The 18,117-nt window shown below is 36.2% G+C and overlaps 1 protein-coding gene across 4 annotated transcripts in view; it reads right to left on the reverse strand.

The window, feature by feature from the left end:
• The window catches only part of NAA16 (N-alpha-acetyltransferase 16, NatA auxiliary subunit), a 104,969-nt gene extending 87,050 nt beyond the window's left edge, over positions 1 to 17,919 (reverse strand). For 2 of the 4 annotated variants that reach the window (XM_074299193.1, XM_074299192.1), the window contains exon 1: positions 17,607 to 17,918. In XM_074299193.1, coding sequence (XP_074155294.1) covers positions 17,607 to 17,660 — 54 coding nt within the window. In that variant the 5' untranslated portion in view covers positions 17,661 to 17,918. Of the gene's footprint in view, positions 1 to 17,606 lie in introns of all 4 variants that reach the window. The other 2 variants (XR_012487764.1, XR_012487765.1) reach the window with 2 other exon arrangements.
• Positions 17,920 to 18,117: the final 198 nt, after the last annotated feature.

Below are 18,117 nucleotides of genomic sequence, written 5' to 3' on the forward strand. Positions count from 1 at the left end.
TCCAAATTGTTCTGCTCAATCCTATAACACTGCCCCTCCCTCCTAATCACAAGATCCATATAAGGAGAAAGACCTTCTATCTTAGACTTCATCAGAATATCTGGTGCTCTCCCCATTTTGTAATCCCAATTTATCAGAATGTCCCCAGCCTCCCCTACCCTGTCAGAACCTAATTGATAGTGCCGTTCCAGATCTCAAAGTTCTGACTCCGCTCCTGCCTCAGTCTATCCCTGTAGCTGAGCCACCTGCATATATATGTCATTGAGAACTCACAATGGTTACTGGATGTTTTGGACATCAGCCCTGGAGAAAGCATGTCCCCAGCACTCTCCTTTTCAAATAAAGTATTAAAAACTCTCTAATCTCTATCTTGCCTCAGTTTCTCTGGCATTACAGTAATCCATTATATGTTAAACATGTACAATTCTTCTAAAAATATTTTCACATTTATCATGCTGCACAAGAAAAATTGATTTCATTTTAAATGTTGCCAGAATAACTTCAGTTGTAACAAAAGGGTCTGGAATGGGATACAATAAATGCATTAAGTAATGAATTTTAAAACAATGCATGTCAAATAAGTTATTTATAATAAAACATTTTAACTTCTAGCCATGTCCAAATTAATTACTCCTAACAAAAGTGAATGTCTCTTTAAGGCATTTTAGACTAGACCACTTTTCCAGGCTAACTAATTATACTGAAGTATTGAAAAGAGAACAAATTTCAAATCAAAAGACTACAAAGGAAATCCACTGAACAAAAACTTAAGCTTACTTCTCTAAGAATTTTGGCTTGGGAGCCAAAGAAGCTGGGTTCAAATTCCATCTGTATCATGTATTACCTGCATGACCTTGTGGTAAATGGTTTCACTTCCCTAGGCCACACTTAGCTTTCTCATGCATAAAACAAAGTGGTTAGATTTTATGAAGTTTAAGATCCCTTTCAGCTCTAAATAAATAAATGATCCCTAGTTAAACTAAAGAATACCACCACCACCAAAGTCTAACAACAAAAATCAAGGCAGCCAAAATAAAACAATTCAGATTTAAATAGGACTACTTTTCAACTAGGAGGAAAAGAAAAAAAAGAAACACAAAATATTTTGAAAAGCAAAGCAGTTGAGTTTACACCACAAAAAATGATATATGGTATACAAATGTGAACTTAATCCCTAATTTTAAAACTGGATTCCAAATCAGATGTCAGCAGGACATTAGACAAATTTGTAAATCAAAAGAAATAAAGTAAAATACAAATAAAACATCAATATGATGTGATATAACAATGATTTTGAGGTACCCTGATCTTAGGGGGGCTTCTGTTCTAATAATAAATTACTAATCCTAAATCTCCTGGTTTTGTAATCTGCCTCAGGAACTTCCCACACTCCCAATCTAAGAACAACCATCTGTCTGATTCTGAATAAAGAAACCACTCTTCAATTCACTGATGACTGTCAAATAGCTTCTGGCCCCAAGATAGTCCCAGGGACCAAACTCCAGTAGAGAACCAAATTCCTGAGACTACTCCCTGGCCCTGGCCCTACTTCTGGGCCATAGAATTAGCATGTCAATGATAGAAAGCTGGATAAAGGTGTCTCCTCTCTCTTAGGACTTTGCTAAATTCTCTTGGAATTTAGTCCACTTGTAATGGCTTATAATTACAATAAAATTTTGCCCTTTGACAAAGAAATAGGTTCAAGCCTGCAAATTCTTTTGAGACACCTCAAGGCACTAGTCTGTGACCCCAAACTTTTGGAGTCCCCTTCTCAACCTCAACAAAATATAAGGCAAAGATAACAATAACAACAACAACACAAAGCCCAAACAATGAAAAAAGCAAACAAATTCACTTAGGCCAAGAGATAAAATTTTTTTGCTCATGATCTTTAAAATTTTTCATATGACAGAAAAACCATCAAGGGCACATTTTTAGAAAAAAAAGAATTTAAAGAGATGAAAAATCTAAGGGACTAAAAAGAAGTAATTTATACTTCTTGTACTAATTTTTTTTTAATTTCTTCATTAGCAAATTGTTATTTTAATAAGTAGTTTGAGGACACTTCAGGAGATCTTCAACACATCCATATTTCTCAAGACTACCTTATGATTCAAGAATATATGAGACACTAAGAAGTTTAGAAAAGCCTCAAGATTAATAAGTGAACATAGACTTTTCCAATCCCTCTATTTTTGTCCGCCTGCATTTTTTATTTCCTTAACATTAATTGTACACTATTTCGAAGTCCAATTCTTCTTGTGCAGCAAAAAAACTGTATGGACATATATACATATATTATATTTAATATATACTTTAACATATATAACATGTGTTGGTCTACCTGCCATCTGGGGAGGGGGGAGGGGGAAGGAGGGGAAAAGTATTTTTATTGTATTTTTATATAAACACAAGGTAATGAGGTACTGAATGTTGGGTGTGTAGGCAAAGACAAATTGAAGAAATAATAAAAAGAAAATTATTCCCTGCAGCAAGCAGTAAGAATGCTCTAATAATAAAGATTAGTTTAATATTGAGGTTCCACTCTCTGAAGATAATTCAGTCTAAAACCCAAGTTACATCAAATCCCTGAGGCTAAATTTTTCCAATAAAATAGACTATAATCTGTGGTTTCACTATAGTCCTCCTTCGGATCAGTCAGCCACTGGCACCCTTGCCTCGAGATGTCTTTCTCCTTACTCCTCCCCATGCCTCGAGGTATCTCCCCTAAGCTTCTCAACTCCACTTGTCCTTACAGCTAACTTTAGAGAATGGCCATTGTGAATTCTTCACATAACTGAACTTTTGGTGCTTGTCCTGTGAGAAATGGGACTCAAATTGGAGGGCTGTAACCCACAGGGACATGGGAGGTGAGGGGAGGTTATCTCCCATTAAGGAATATAAGAATGTAAGCTCCTTAGGGACAGGGACAGAAATAAGTGCCTGCCCAGCCCAGTTAAGCATTTGAGAGCCTCAGGTTTTCTTGTCTCACATTTTTAGAGACCCCAGCCAATTGGGGAAAGGATGAGACAACAATACAAGCAGATAACATAGAGATAAATAGGAAACTACATTAGGTTTGGAAGAATTATTTACAATGTGACAGAATATGTACAATCATTCTCCATAGTTCTCTCTCAGGATGCAGATAATATTGTGCCACAGTTCTCTTTTAATGTCTAGACTAAGTTTCCCTAATTGTCCTATTCAGTTACTCTGCCTCAGGTTATAACCATTCCTTTTTTTTTTTTTTTTTTTTTATAATATTATCCTTTATATTCATTTTTCCAAATTATCCCCCCTCCCTCTATTTCCTCCCCCCGATGACAGGCAATCCCATACATTTTACATGTGTTACAATATAGTCTAGATACAATACATGTGTGTGAATATAATTTTCTTGTTGCACAATAAACTTTAGATTCCGAAGGTACATGTAACCTGGGCAGACAGATATTAGTGCTAACAATTTACATTCACTTCCCAGTGTTTCTTCTCTGGGTGTAGCTACCTCTGTCCATCATTGATCAACTGGAAGTGAGTATAACCATTCCCTTTTAATGTTAGGATAAAAGTCTTATATCTTAGACCTTAGGCTATACTTATTCCCTCTTAATGTTTGATGGGATAAAGGTCTTTATCCATTTTAGACCTCATTAGAATATCAGGAGCCTCACTAGTAACTCCCTCCATTATGCTTGCCTCCATCCTCATCCTAGGTGACTCTCCCCATTAGGTCTTCCCCATTCCAGGTACCTCCCCCATTATGTCATTGTTTGTGTTACTCTATAAAAATCCTGTATACGCTATTCAGTCTCACTCAGCCCTGGGACCAACCTGGGATCATTGGTCCCAGTAAATCTCTCCATTTAATAAATTCTGTATTGAATACTCTCTAATCTCTGTCTTGCTCAGTTTCTCTGGCATTACAATAAGAGTTTTCCACCCAAAATTTATTGGGATTGCCTGGGATCTTAATGCTGAGAACCAAGTCTTTCACAATTGATTATCATACAATCTTTCTGTTACTGTGTATAATGTATACTTGGTTCTACTTGTTTCACTCAGCATCAGTTCATGTAAATCTTTCCAGACCTTTCTAAAATGCGTGTTTATCATTTTTTACAGAATATTCAATTACTTTCATATAAGTATCATAATTTATTCAGCCAAGATCCCAATTGATAAGCATCTCTAACTGAACTTCAAAGACATTTAATAGTAAGAATAAATGTGAAAGTCATTATTTCCCTAAAAGCTAAGCAAGATTAACAAAAAGGAAAATGAAAACATGAACAGAATCATGAAAATAACAAAACGTGAAAGACTTCTGGCTATTTTTGAATAAAAACTGGTTTTAACATTTACATTTCTTGGTATTGTTGACTATGCCTACAAAAACTAATCATATACTAAGGCAAGAAATTATAAACATACAGTAAAAATACAAATGAATAAAAAGTTAGAGTTAAATATAAACTAAGTAACAACATCCTAAAGGATGAGTGGATTTAAAAAACAAATCACAAAAACTGGAATTATTCTAAAGAAGTTAAGAAAAACATAAAATTTAGAGGATGCAATTAAAGCTATCTTTAAAGGAAAATGAGTATCTGAAAATATATTCACAAAATACAAAGGGAGTGATATAAGCTGAGGATGCGATATAAGAACCGAGATAACAAATAAACATAAAAGAAAATTAAAAAAAAAAAGAAAAGAAAAATAGAAATAAAAGGACTATTATGGCCTAGAATTTTGTACTTAAAACAAGGATTCTTACAAGGTGCTAATTCAGTGGAATTGATAAGACAATGATTATCTAGTTTAGCATGGTGATTAATAGTTTTCTAGTTCAGTATGATTGATTTAATCTTACAACAAATAATGGTTCGCTGGTGATATAATGATTGGCTTATATTCAGTATGATGAATGGATTTAACTGTAATAGAGTAAATAAAGCTGAGACAAACTCAGCCAAGGTAGGACTGAGAGACAGATTCATCCCATCGTCCAGTTTTTGTGGTGGCTAGAGGCTGGGCACAAGCCCTCAGACTCAGAGAGAATCATTCCATCTTTATCAGCCTCTTAGTGGCTGGCCTGTCCTCCTGCACTTCCCCCAGTGAAGCCAAGACTGGTCTGAAAGGTTCTCCAGAAAGCTGCCCAGCCCCAGACAAGGAGACAAAAAAGAATTTGGACTTTATTCCTGGGTATTCTTGTGATAATTAATCTGCTAAAAGGAAGGCTGCTCTAAGACCTCCAGAAAACCAACCAAGAATACTACAAAAGACCACAAAACTGATAAATAAAAGATAATCTTTCCTTTCAGGGGGAGGAGACAAAAATACAAAACCTGAAATTGTGACAATTAAGAGGAGCCAATATACTTTTTAAAAAGGAGAAAATTTACAAAGAGGAGAGGAACTATTATTTACTGATGATACTGATAGAAAATCCCAGAGAATCAGCAAAGACACATTAAAATTATCAACTTCAGTGAAGCAGAAGGCTACAAAATAAGATTGATAGCATTTGTATAGAACAATAACGAAACAACCCAGGAGGAAATCATAGAAAAAGAGACCCAATTAAAATAACTACATATTTATATAATACCCACTGATCAATCTATTGAAACACATTTAAGGCTGATGTTTAGAACTACAAATCATTTAGCTATAGATAGGTCCTGATTAGTGTGAATAATGAGGCCTGTCAAGTGGTTTTACTAGTCCATTGCAAGTAGGACATGAAAATTCTTTTAATCATTTTGCTAATGTAACATAACTAAAGGAAAAGAAAATCTTATTTCTGATTCAAGTATGATATAAAGGAAGAGATTTAAATATAAAAATTACTAAAAATAATAAATAAGTGATGAGGTTCAGCGCAGGGCAGAAAATTGTGGGAACCCCCTTCTGGTTGGTGCAGATCCTTCTTATATGAATTTACAAATCCACAAAGTTAAACTGGCAAAAGAAGTTTATCATTAGAACTGAGAAGTCACCTTTTGCTGGCTGACTTCCTGAGTGGCAGGGTCCGACAGAGAAGTAAAGATCTAGCAGAGAAATCCCAACAGATGAGAGAAAGAGGGAGTAACGCTGAAAAGAGATTGTCCTGAGCTGAAGGAAACTTGTTATAATATGGGTAGCTCTTGGTGGGGTCTGGGAGCAGTTTGAGCTGGAATCAGAATAGGGAATATTGGAATTGAATGTGTGTCCCTGGACTAATCTCCAACTCAAAAGAGTTGGAAAAAAATCTCCATCTCAGGCTAAGTAGGAATGGGCCTGGACTCAACTAGTCCCACCCAGATAACAGAATGAAACCACTTTATCTTGATTCCCTGGGTTGAGTTTCTCAAGACAGAGTTTCTCTGAGGGAGTTTTCCAAGCTTTCCCCCCAAAGTCCAAGACAGCGAGAGTTTCGGGGCTCCCCTTATCATTTAGATAAGTCTACACTGATGATAAAAATACTGTTTTCTATTTCTATACTATATTTTAGAAACATAGCTGTGTGACCCTGGGCAAGTCACTTAACCCCAGCCTCAGGGGGGGGAAAATGACATCATAAATATTTTAGAAATAGACTGAATTATTTCTTTAAATCTTTATATGTATGCTGTTAGGTAACCTTTGAGAATTTGCACACTCATATTCTCAAAGGAACTAAATGTAGTTAAATAAACCTAGACAATATCTAAAATCAGTAAAACTTTGAACACCATAATGTTATTCTGACAATTTTTTTCAATAGTTTGGATAAAAAATGAACTTAGGGGGAAAAAAAAAAACAAAACCTTCAAAAGCAGCTTTAGTCACCCATTCCTTATTTGACCATCAAGCCTGGAAGAGATACATGGCTGACCAAACAAGCAATGATTTTCATTTTAAACATTTTAAAGGCCCTTCTACACAAACTTCAATAAAAGTATTGGACAATCCTTAGAGACTTTAAATACAAGTTGATTTTTTTTTTTAAATTAGAAAAGTTCTAGAAAGTAAACTTTTCTATAATAAACTGGTCACACACATTAAAAATTCATACATTAGTGCTACAATAGTTTTTAACATATGCAACTGAATTTAAGTTTTTTGAGAACACATTAAACCTTATTCATTTTTTCAATGTTTTATTTTTCCAAATACATGTAAACACAGTTCTCAAAATTCATTTTTTGTAAGATTTTATCTTCCTAAGTTTTTTCTTCCTCCCTCCCTAAGTAGCAAGCAACCTGATTATACATGTGTTTCCGCATTTTTCATCTTGGATAAGAAAAAGGGAAAAAAACCTCAAGAAAGAAAAAATAAACAAAGGTGAAAATGGTATGCTTTATATATGCTTTTATAATTCTCTCTTTGGATATGGATGGCATTTTCCATCAAGTCTATTGAAATTGTCTTGGAGTCTATCACAGTCAATCATCACATAATTTTGCCAGAACTCAACTTTTAAACTGATAAAATTAAACACCTGCATGCAGTAAAAGTTTTTTCACTATGTACTTCATTTCCATTTTCTTTTATACCCTTAAAAATACTTGAAGCAACAGGTATCACAAAAGGGAGAGTACTAGGCCTGGATCACAAAGCTGAGCTCAAATCTAGCCTCAAAAACAAAAATAAAAACCTATAAAGAATTATGTTGAAGATCAAAAGAAAAATGTAAAAGTAAAGCCTTTAACACACAAACAAGAAGGCATTTACCTCGGCATCCTCTGCAGTCAATCGCACTCTGAGACCTCAGACAGTTTTAATCAGAAGGATTTTTCCTTTTGTCCATTTTTTTAAAAGGCCTTTTGAAAAAATGTAGACTGATAGCATAGTAACTAGTTTTCAAGTGTCACATTAATAAAATATTGACTCATAAGAAATGAGAATTGTTGTTCAGTCATATAAAATTGACCCCATTTGGGGTTTTCTTGTCAAAAATACTGGAGTAATTTGACATTTTTTTCTCCAGCTTATTTTAGAGATGAGGCAACTGAGGCAAAGAGTGACTTGTCCAAAGTCACATAGCTATTAAGTGTCTAAGCCAGATTTGAATTTAAGAATATGAGTCTTCCTCACACAAGGCTCTGCATTCTATCCCCTGAGCTACCTAGATGTCTTGCATCATTTTATAATTAGTACTCAATCAAATTTTGCATTGGCTTAGTTATATAAATAGATATGCATATGTATGTATGTATTGTTACGGCTACATACAAATGTATAACAATATATCCCATATTAGTTTATAAATTTGATGGCTATACTTAATTGCCAGGATGATATTTTATCAAGTTAAAGTATCAAGAAAAATAATTTAAAATATCAAAATCCTATAATATCAAAGGAAATGTTTTTTTTTAAAACTAGGAATAAAAGAGAATAAGATCTCTATAACTCGTTATGCTATAAGCAATTATCATAAAAATTATTTGGTACATATTTTAAAAAAAATCAGAAAGCCATGTTATGAAAGTTGTAAAGGGATGAAACTCAGAGTTAATGCACTGAGGTCAGACAATCCAGCACCTGAGGCTAATTACTGATTGGACAATATTCTATAATATGTTTGGAAAATGGTCTTTCCCACTATCCTGTGCTGGCCCAATTGTTTGGTGTATATAAAGAATTGTGGGAGGGACTAGGGGGTGGAATGAGATTAGCCAGAGTTACTTCTGGGAGGGATGAGGTGAAGTCACAGAGATCCTGTGTCCATTCCCTTGACTAAAGACCACTAAAAACTTTTGCTTATCCTGACTCTGGCTGACTCTAAGGTATCCAGGGTGCTAACGCAGTCATCACAGAAACTCCAGTTAAATTTCCCCTACAAAGCTGCTCCTGGCCTATACCACCCTTTTTAGCCCACTATGGGATGCTCTAACCTCATGGTGTCTTTATTCTCAACCCTTCCCTTATGCTCCATGGTATCTTATTTCTGGTTACAGCTAACTTTTTTTAGGATGCTAAATCCTTTTTAGGGTTTGCTCACCAGTCAATGGTATCATTTCCTTCCCTTGTTAATTCCTTTTGGAGAATCTGCCAAACTTCACTATGGTTTTAGCCTGCCAGTCAATGATGTATTCTCATTACCACTACACACCTGTCAGATTGGCTAAGATGACAGGAACAAATAATGATGAATGTTGGAGGGGATGTGGGAAAACTGGGACACAATTGCATTGTTGGTGGAGTTGTGAAAGAATCCAGCCATTCTAGAGAGCAATTTGGGACTATGTCCAAAAAGTTATCAAACTGTGCATACTCTTTGACCCAGCAGTGCTACTACTGGGCTTATATCCCAAAGAAATACTAAAGAGGGGAAAGGGACCTGTATGTGCCAAAATGTTTGTGGCAGCTCTTTTTGTAGTGGCTAGAAACTGGAAAATGAATGGATGTCCATCAATTGGAGAATGGTTGAGTAGATTATGGTATATGAATGTTATGGAATATTATTGCCCTGTAAGAAATGACCAGCAGGATGAATACAGAGAGGTTTGGAGAGACTTATATGAACTGATGCTGAGTGAAATGAACAGAACCAGAAGATCACTGTACACTTCAACAACAATGCTGTATGAAGATATATTCTGATGGAAGTGGGTATCTTCTTATTTTTAATATTTTATTATTTTTTTAATTTTATAATTATAAAATTTTTTTGACATTACATATGCATGAGTAATTTTTTAAAATAACATTATCCCTTGTATTCATTTTTCCAAATTTTCCCCTCTCTCCCTCTACTCCCTCCCTTAGATGACAGGCAATCCCATACATTTTAGATGTATTACAGTATAACCTAGATATAATATATATGTGCAAATCCAATTTTCTTGTTGCACGTTAAGTATTAGACTCCGAAGGTGTAAGTAACCTGGATAGATAGACAGTAGTGCTAACAATTTACATTCACTTCCCAGTGTTCCTTCTCTGGGTGTAGTTGTTTCTGTCCATCATTGATCAACTGGAAATGAGTTGGATCTTCTTTATGTTGAAGATATCCACTTCCATCAGAATACATCTTCATATAGCATTGTTGTTGAAGTGTACAGTGATCTTCTGGTTCTGTTCATTTCACTCAGCATCAGTTGATATAAGTCTCTCCAAGCCTCTCTGTATTTCTCCTGCTGGTCATTTCTTACAGAGCAATAATATTCCATAACCTTCATATACCATAATCTACTCAACCATTCTCCAATTGATGGACATCCATTCATCTTCCAGTTTCTAACCACTACAAAAAGAGCTGCCACAAATATTTTGGCACATACAGGTCCCTTTCCCCTCTTTAGTATTTCTTTGGGATATAAGCCCAATAGCAGCAATGCTGGATCAAAGAGTATGCACAGTTTGATAACTTTTTGGGCATAGTCCCAAATTGCTCTCCAGAATGGTTGGATTCTTTCACAGCTCCACCAACAATGTATTAGTGTCCCAGTTTTCCCACATCCCCTCCACCATTCATCATTATTTGTTCCTGTCATCTTAGCCAATCTGACAGGTGTGTAGTGGTATCTCAGAGTTGTCTTAATTTGCATTTCTCTGATCAATAGTGATTTGGAACACTTTCATATGAGTAGATATAATTTCAATTTCATCATCTGAGAATTGTCTGTTCATATCCTTTGACCATTTATCAATTGGAGAATGGTTTGATTTCTTATAAATTAGGGTCAGTTCTCTATATATTTTGGAAATGAGACCTTTATCAAAACCTTTAACTGTAAAAATATTTTCCCAATTTGTTCATTCCCTTCTAATCTTGTTTGCATTAGTATTGTTTGTACAGAAACTTTTTAGTGTGATGTAATCAAAATCTCCTATTTTGTGATCAATAATGATCTCTAGTTCTCCTCTGATCATAAATTCCTTCCTCCTCCACAGGTCTGAGAGGTAGACTATTCTCTGTTCCTCTAATCTATTTATGATCTCATTCTTTATGCCTAAATCATGGACCCATTTTGATCTTATCTTGGTATATGGTGTTAAGTGTGGATCCATATCTAATTTCTGACATGGAAGTGGATATCTTCAACATAAAGAAGATCCAACTCACTTCCAGTTGACCAATGATGGACAGAAACAACTACACCCAGAGAAGGAACACTAGGAATTGAATGTAAACTGTTAGTACTATTGTCTTTCTATCCAGGTTACTTGTACCTTCAAAATCCAATTCTTAACATGCAACAAGAAAATTGGATTCACACATATGTTGTATCTAGGTTATACTGTAACATATGTAATATGTATGGGATTGCCTGTCATCTAGGAGAGGGAGTAGAGGGAGGGAGTGGAAAATTTGGAAAAATGAATACAAGGGATAATGTTATAAAAAAAATTACTCATGCATATGTAATGTCAAAAAAATTTATAATTATAAAATGAATTTTAAAAAAAAAAAGGATGTATTCTCATTTTATGATGTATTCCTTTACTTCTGGTTTACTCTGAGTTCCACTAGGGAACTTCTTTTCCATTGTTAACTTAAAAACCTCTTCCTTTGCTAAATATAATATTCTTTTTATTACTCTCCCAAATCTATTTCATATTTACACACTCCTGGCGTCTATTTACTTCTTCCACACACACACCCCAGATCTTTTTTTAATAATAAAAGTTAAAATTAAGGAGATGTCCATCAATTAGGAATGGCTAAACTATGGTTTATGAATGTAAAGAAATATTTATTGTTCTGTAAGAAACCTGGGAATACTTGTGTGAATCGAGGAAGGAACTGAACAAAAATGAATAATTTAAACTGTAATATAAAAATGACTGTTTTGAAAGACTTCTGAAATCTGATCAAAAATGATCAACCATAGTCTACAAGGCTAATGATGAAGAATGCTACCTCTTAACATAGAGAGGATGTAACAATGTGCACAAGAAGACATTTTTTAATAAAGTCAATATGAGAATGTATTTTGTTTGACTGTGTTATCTGTTGTAAGGATTTTGTTTTTCTTTTTTGGGAGAATAGAAGGAGGAATAATGGTATTATGCTTGATAAATGGAAAAAATAAATTTGTTTTTCAAAAATATCTAAAAAGGAATTTGTATTTGATCTTATAAGCCAATTACGTTTATCAAGTAATAAAGTGGCATGGTCAGATAACAGTTTTGTAAAAATCATACTGCCAACTCTGTGGAGGATGAACTTGGGAAGGGAAGAAATTTGAAGCAAAGAGAACAATTAGAACTATTGCAAGAACACATAAGAACTGATGAGGGTCTGATATATAGAGTGGTGACTACCTAGAGTGAAGAAAAAAAGATGAGGTTGTTTTAGAGGCAGAAATGATGAAATTTGTCAATATATATAGGGATATATCCTACATTTATCCTATATATATTGACAAATTTTATCCTATATATAAAGGGAAGGGAGGGGGAAAAGGTGACATCAAGGTTTCAAACCTTTATACCTGAGGGGTTGATGAACTTAAAAATGGTTAAGTTTGGATGATGGGTTGGTTAAGGGTTACAAGTATATTTAAGGAGTTTACTTTTGAATACACAGTTCAAAATATCTAATACAGGTGGTAATACAAGAGAAGAGTTCAGGAAGCACAATTTTTGTGATGGCAAAGAACTAGAAGCAAAATTAATAAGCTATCTAAAAGTTTTTTTTTTTTTTTTCAGTTCTAATCCTTTAACTTTTTGCATCATTTGACACTGTTGCCTACATCTTCTACTGGCTACATGCTCCTGAGTTGGCCCTCCTCTACCTGTCTGAAAGGTCTTTATCCAGACTCCCTTTCTAGCTTATCATCTCTACCATGTTCTCAATTGTTGAAATTATCCAAAATTTACCTCTCTATCTACTACTTCTTTCTCTAATGACTTTAAAAAATCTTCAACAGACTATAGCACTTCTTCAAGGTATAGTTTCCTATATCTCTCTCCTCCTTTCCTTAATCTAGAAAAAAAAAAAAACAAAACTGTTTTTACAATGATGTAAGTGATGTTCCCATTTCTTCACCTCTTATTCACATCCCTCTGAAAAAGTTTCTCACATCATCACTCAAGTGAAATTGCTGTGCTTCTCTCCAAAATTATTAAGGATCGCTTAAGTATCAAATTTGAGGGATTTTTTTTTTTTTCCAATAATCATTCTTCCTAACTCCTACGTTGCATTTGACAGTGTTGATCATACTTCTTGGATACTCTCTCCTATCTTGATTTTCTTCACACTGTTTCCTCCTGGTTCTCCTTTTTTAAAAATCTTTTTTGTCACTTTCAGTTTTACTAATATGTTTTGATTTTACATTGCATACATTTATGGATTACTCCCGCCTTGAGAAAGAACTCCTATAACAAAGTAAAATAATACAGTAACTCCAACTACATTTCACATGTATAGAAGCTCCCCCTCCTATTTTCTAAATTAATAGAAACCTATTTTCTCTCTTCATTGAAAGAAAAAAAGAAAAAGAAAAAAATTATTGTGATAAAAATGCATAACCAATCAAAACAAATTTCCTCTAATGCTTGTACACAAAAATCTATGTCTCATTCTGTATACTAAATTCATTACCCTTCTATAATAGAAAAGTATGTTCCATCATTAGTCTTTGGGAATCATGAATAGTCATTGTTTTGATCATAGTTATTACACATTTTTATTGTTGTCACTGTATGGAAACCACCTGATTTTGCTCATTTCATCTTCCATTAGTTTACATAAGTCTTCAAAATATTATGATATTGATATTACAGTGAAAATTGGGATTTTTTGTTTTGCTCACTATTCTCTGCTTCAATTCATAAAAATTTTATTGTATAATCATTTATTTTCTCACTCCTTACAGAACAATAGTACCCAATCACATTTACATTATAATTATTATATTATTTACCATAATTATTCCTCCACTGTTCGCCTCTTAAGTTACAGATTTTTATTGTCACCAATAAAAGAGTTGCTTAAATATCTTTGTACATAAAGGAACTTTTCTCCTTTCTTTGATATCTTTTGAGTAAAATAAATCAAGCAGTAGTATAGCTGGGTTATTTTCAGTTAACTTTCAGCATAATTGTTTCCAGAATGATTATATGCTGTTTTTTTTTTTCCTGTTTTCCACTTCTCATTCTCCTTTTCTAGATCTCCTTCTTTAACAACCATGGGGTGGGAATACACAAAGATTCTATCCAGGGACCCTTTCTTTTCTCTCTATACACTAGACAGACTCCACAGGCTCCCATGGATTTAATCACCATCTCTATGGTGTTGTTTGTCCATTTCTATAAAAATGATTCAAAGATCCAGTTTCAGTTTCAATCCATTTATCACCAACATCCTATTGAACTTTTCAATTGAATGTGCTCAAACTTAATTATGTCTAAAACTGAACTTGTTATCATTCCCCCTATCTCTTATCCTATCTCTAAGATACTTATTTATTCCTGACAAAACATCATCTTTCAATTGTCTTAAGTTTGTAATCATAGTATTATCCTGGATTTCTCACACTCCCTCACCCCATAAATCCAATTAGTTCCAAATACTGTCATGTTCACCTTCACATCTTTGGAATCTGATCCCTTCTCTATATTCATACAGCTACCCCCTTAAATCTCTTAACAATCTTCTAACTGGGTTCTCTACCTCAAATCCCTCTCCACTCCAATGCATCCTTTGCACTGCTGCCAGTGTAATTTTCCTTGGACACAGATTAGATTAGATCATGTTATTCTTTCACTCAACCAGCTCGGATGACTTCCTATTGCTGCTAAAATAAAATATAAACTATTTACTTCTACCTATTCAGCCTATAGTCACATTAAGTTTTTTGGCTAGCACAAAACACTACCAATTCAATTGAATTTGCAGCCCTCTAAAACACCCTTTTTTTTTTTTTCCCCACATCAATTACTGACATTCCCATCCACAACTCTTGGTGTTGATTTTTTTTTTTTTAACCTAAGTTAGGGCATGGTTTAGAATTAGATTCAATTCATCAACCATGTTGATCTTTTTAAACTCATCTAATGAGTTAGCCCTTCCAACTTTATTTGAATGTTGTCTTTGAGCTCCTTTGCAAGTAAGGGCTTACATTTAAGGAATACTTGACTTGACTTTTTCACCCACAAATGTACAAGTATGACTTCTATACCTTCGCCCAAAAAGAGGGGTCAAAGCAGAACCAAGATCAGATGCCTGATGTACTCTACTTGACTCTTCCTTTACAGCTAAAATGAATCAATCACTCATCCCTCTTTAGGTTTAGTTCTTCAATTTCAGAAACAGCTAACTAACCATCATGCTAACCTCAATTGGACCAGATATTAGTATATTTTTTTTAAAATATAAGGTATTAAAGATCTAATTAATTTTCTTTGCAGGCTATGTACCTAGCACCATAACCTACAGAGTAAACAATTAATAAAAAAGAAAACAGACCTTGTCTTACAAAATCCCTTTCTCAGAGAAATCAGTTCTCTTGTCTTCTTTTATAGCCATTCATATAGCCAAACCTCTAGTTGAAGCCTTCTTTATGTCTTGGCTGAAATATTGTTACAACCTCCTTCCAAGCCTTGGCCTCTCTGCCTCAAGTCTCTCTCCATTTCCAACTATCTTTCACAGAGCTTGGGTGACTTCCTAAATAACTGCTATGATTTTGTCAGTCCCTTTCTGCCTCTATTGCAAATATAAAACTCAACAACTGTTTTGCATTTTAAATTCTACATATCCTGGACCCACCTAATCTTTCCAACCTTATCACAATCATCTCTAGGCTCTCGGCCTTCTTGCTATTTCAATCTCCATTGGAAAGGAAACCTTTCTTGAATCAGCTCAGTTATCATCTGGTGAGATCTCCATCCTCTCCTCAAATAGTTTTGCACCTCTTTAGAAGGTAAGCTCTTTGAGGTCAGTCTATTTCACTTTTGTCTTTATGTCTCTAGTGTGAGATTATATATTGAAGGTAATAAATGTTTACTGATTACTTGATTATCTCTTTTGTATACTATGTTCTGAATGGCAGGTACTCTGCGATCTCCTAATATCAATTTGAAGATAAAGGAAACACCATAAAATTTAATAATCTCTCATTTTAAAACGTCAAAGATCATTAACTTTAGTGTGTAAGTACTTCTTCCACAAAGACAGGTGCAAAGTCAAGTTGACAAGTATTTAATAAATATCTACTATGTGTCAAGCACTGTGATAAGTCCCAAGAATACAAAAAAAAAAAAAAAAAAAAAAGGCAAAAATAGTCCTAAATCACAAAGAGCTCACATGGTCCACATGCAAAGAACTATGTGCAAAAAATACATATATAGGATAAACGGGAGTGAATCTCAGAAGAAAGTCCTTTACACCTTAGCATAGTCTTCATGAGTTTTCTAGGGTCACAGAATCATAGATTTAGAATTGAAAAGGACCACAGGAATCACCTAAAAACTTGGCAAGGATTGTTTTCATATCAAAAGAAATAAAATCTCTCACGAAAGATTGGTAGGACTTGAATTAGTCCAAATTCTCTGAAACGGTTATTTTTTGAGAACCCAGACACATCTCAATAAGACAAAGTAAAATTGAGTAACGACTAACAATTTCTTGCATAAAATAAGAATGCAAGTAATATGCCTTTACATTCATATTACTAAATTTTTCGTCCAGAAAAAGCTTTTGGCCATTTTTACGACATATACCAAATGCTCTCAAGTTTTCTTTGATCAAAAGTGGAAAAAAAAAATCTAAAAAATAATAAAAATGCATTTTACCTAACTTCATACCTTAAAATGAGATGATCCTGAAAGTGAGCCACAATGCTTGCATCGGAGATTTTTAAATGTCTTTTACCTTAGAGTAAACTTCTCTAATATGTTAAGTTATTCCGAAAAATGTTGCATAATGGATGACACTTAAAAAGCCAATTTTTTAAAGTCATACTTTTTAGTATTTAAGAAACAAAGTGTGGAGCCTAGCTTGGTTTAGAACTCGGAGCAACAACTCAAATTTTTCCCTGCCTGTGATTCATTCTTTTAAGAGTTCTAAAATTAGTGCTTTATTTATAGCTAAGAGGTGATGGCACCTGGACAGCTTGTGAATAGCTTTGAAAGGGAAAGGCTGCTTTTAGGCAGAAAGAGCTAGACCTGTCAGCTCACTCAAAGCTCGTTACAACTTCAGCCGTCTCCCCCAAGCCTAAGGCAGAAACCCCAAGGGGGCCCTAGAACCCAGGAAATGGGAAATCACTTTCCCCAACAAGTTGGTAAAAGGTGAGCGGTCTTCCGGAGGGGGGCAGCACCAGCCTCAGCCGGGGCTCTACTTTTTCCTTTCAGCGCTCCTCCGGAGGTTTTCTTGGGCGGCAGGGGGGTCTCCTGGCCGAGCCCCTCAGGCTCAGGTCAGCCGTCCTAAGGCGTGCGGATCCGGGCGAGAGCCAAGGAGGAAGTGCGCCGGACGAGTCGGAGGATGCTCCCGGGACGCCCGAGGGCCCAGGGCCGGGCCACCCCCGGGGAGGACCGCAGGCCCGGGAGGGGGCTGCGCCCGTCCCCCCCCCCTCCCCGAGGGTCCCGGGGACAAGCAAGCGCAGGGAGGCCTGGGCGGGCCGGGCACGGCTTCCGGGGGCAACAGGGGCGGGAGCGGGCGCGGGCGGATCCCGGCCACTCACCAGGATCCGTTTGAAGAGGTTACTCTCCTTAGGCGGCAGCTGCACGGACTGCATGGCGGGGCCGCAGAGAGGCGGCGGCGGGGCCCCGGAGTTCCGGCACTGGACGGCCGCCGCGGCTCGAGGGGCTTCTCGGACGCCCACCCGCCGGGTCAGCTCATCGGCCCCCCGCTTGGACGCAGCTCCAAGGTCAAGAGCGTGGGGACGGGAACGCTGAGGAGAAAGGAGGGGAAGGGACGGGAGGAAGGGCGCTCGGGTCGTAGAACTCCCTCTGGCCGGCTCCTCTTACAGCGGTCGGAGGCGGGGGAGGGGGCGGGGACGAAGGCGGAGGCTCCGCGTGCGGCGAGGATGGCAGCCGGCGTCGCCCGCCCCTTTATAAGCTTGCCCGAATGCGCGTGCGCGCGGAGGCTCGGCTAAAGGGCAGGGTTTCCGGGGTGATTGAGAGAGGCCCGGAAGAGGGCGCTCTGGGTCCGGATCGCTTTTAGCCTCTCCCTTCCTGCCTTGGCGATTTCAG

Source organism: Sminthopsis crassicaudata, chromosome 3 (assembly GCF_048593235.1).
Source record: "Sminthopsis crassicaudata isolate SCR6 chromosome 3, ASM4859323v1, whole genome shotgun sequence".
Taxonomy (NCBI): domain Eukaryota; kingdom Metazoa; phylum Chordata; class Mammalia; order Dasyuromorphia; family Dasyuridae; genus Sminthopsis; species Sminthopsis crassicaudata.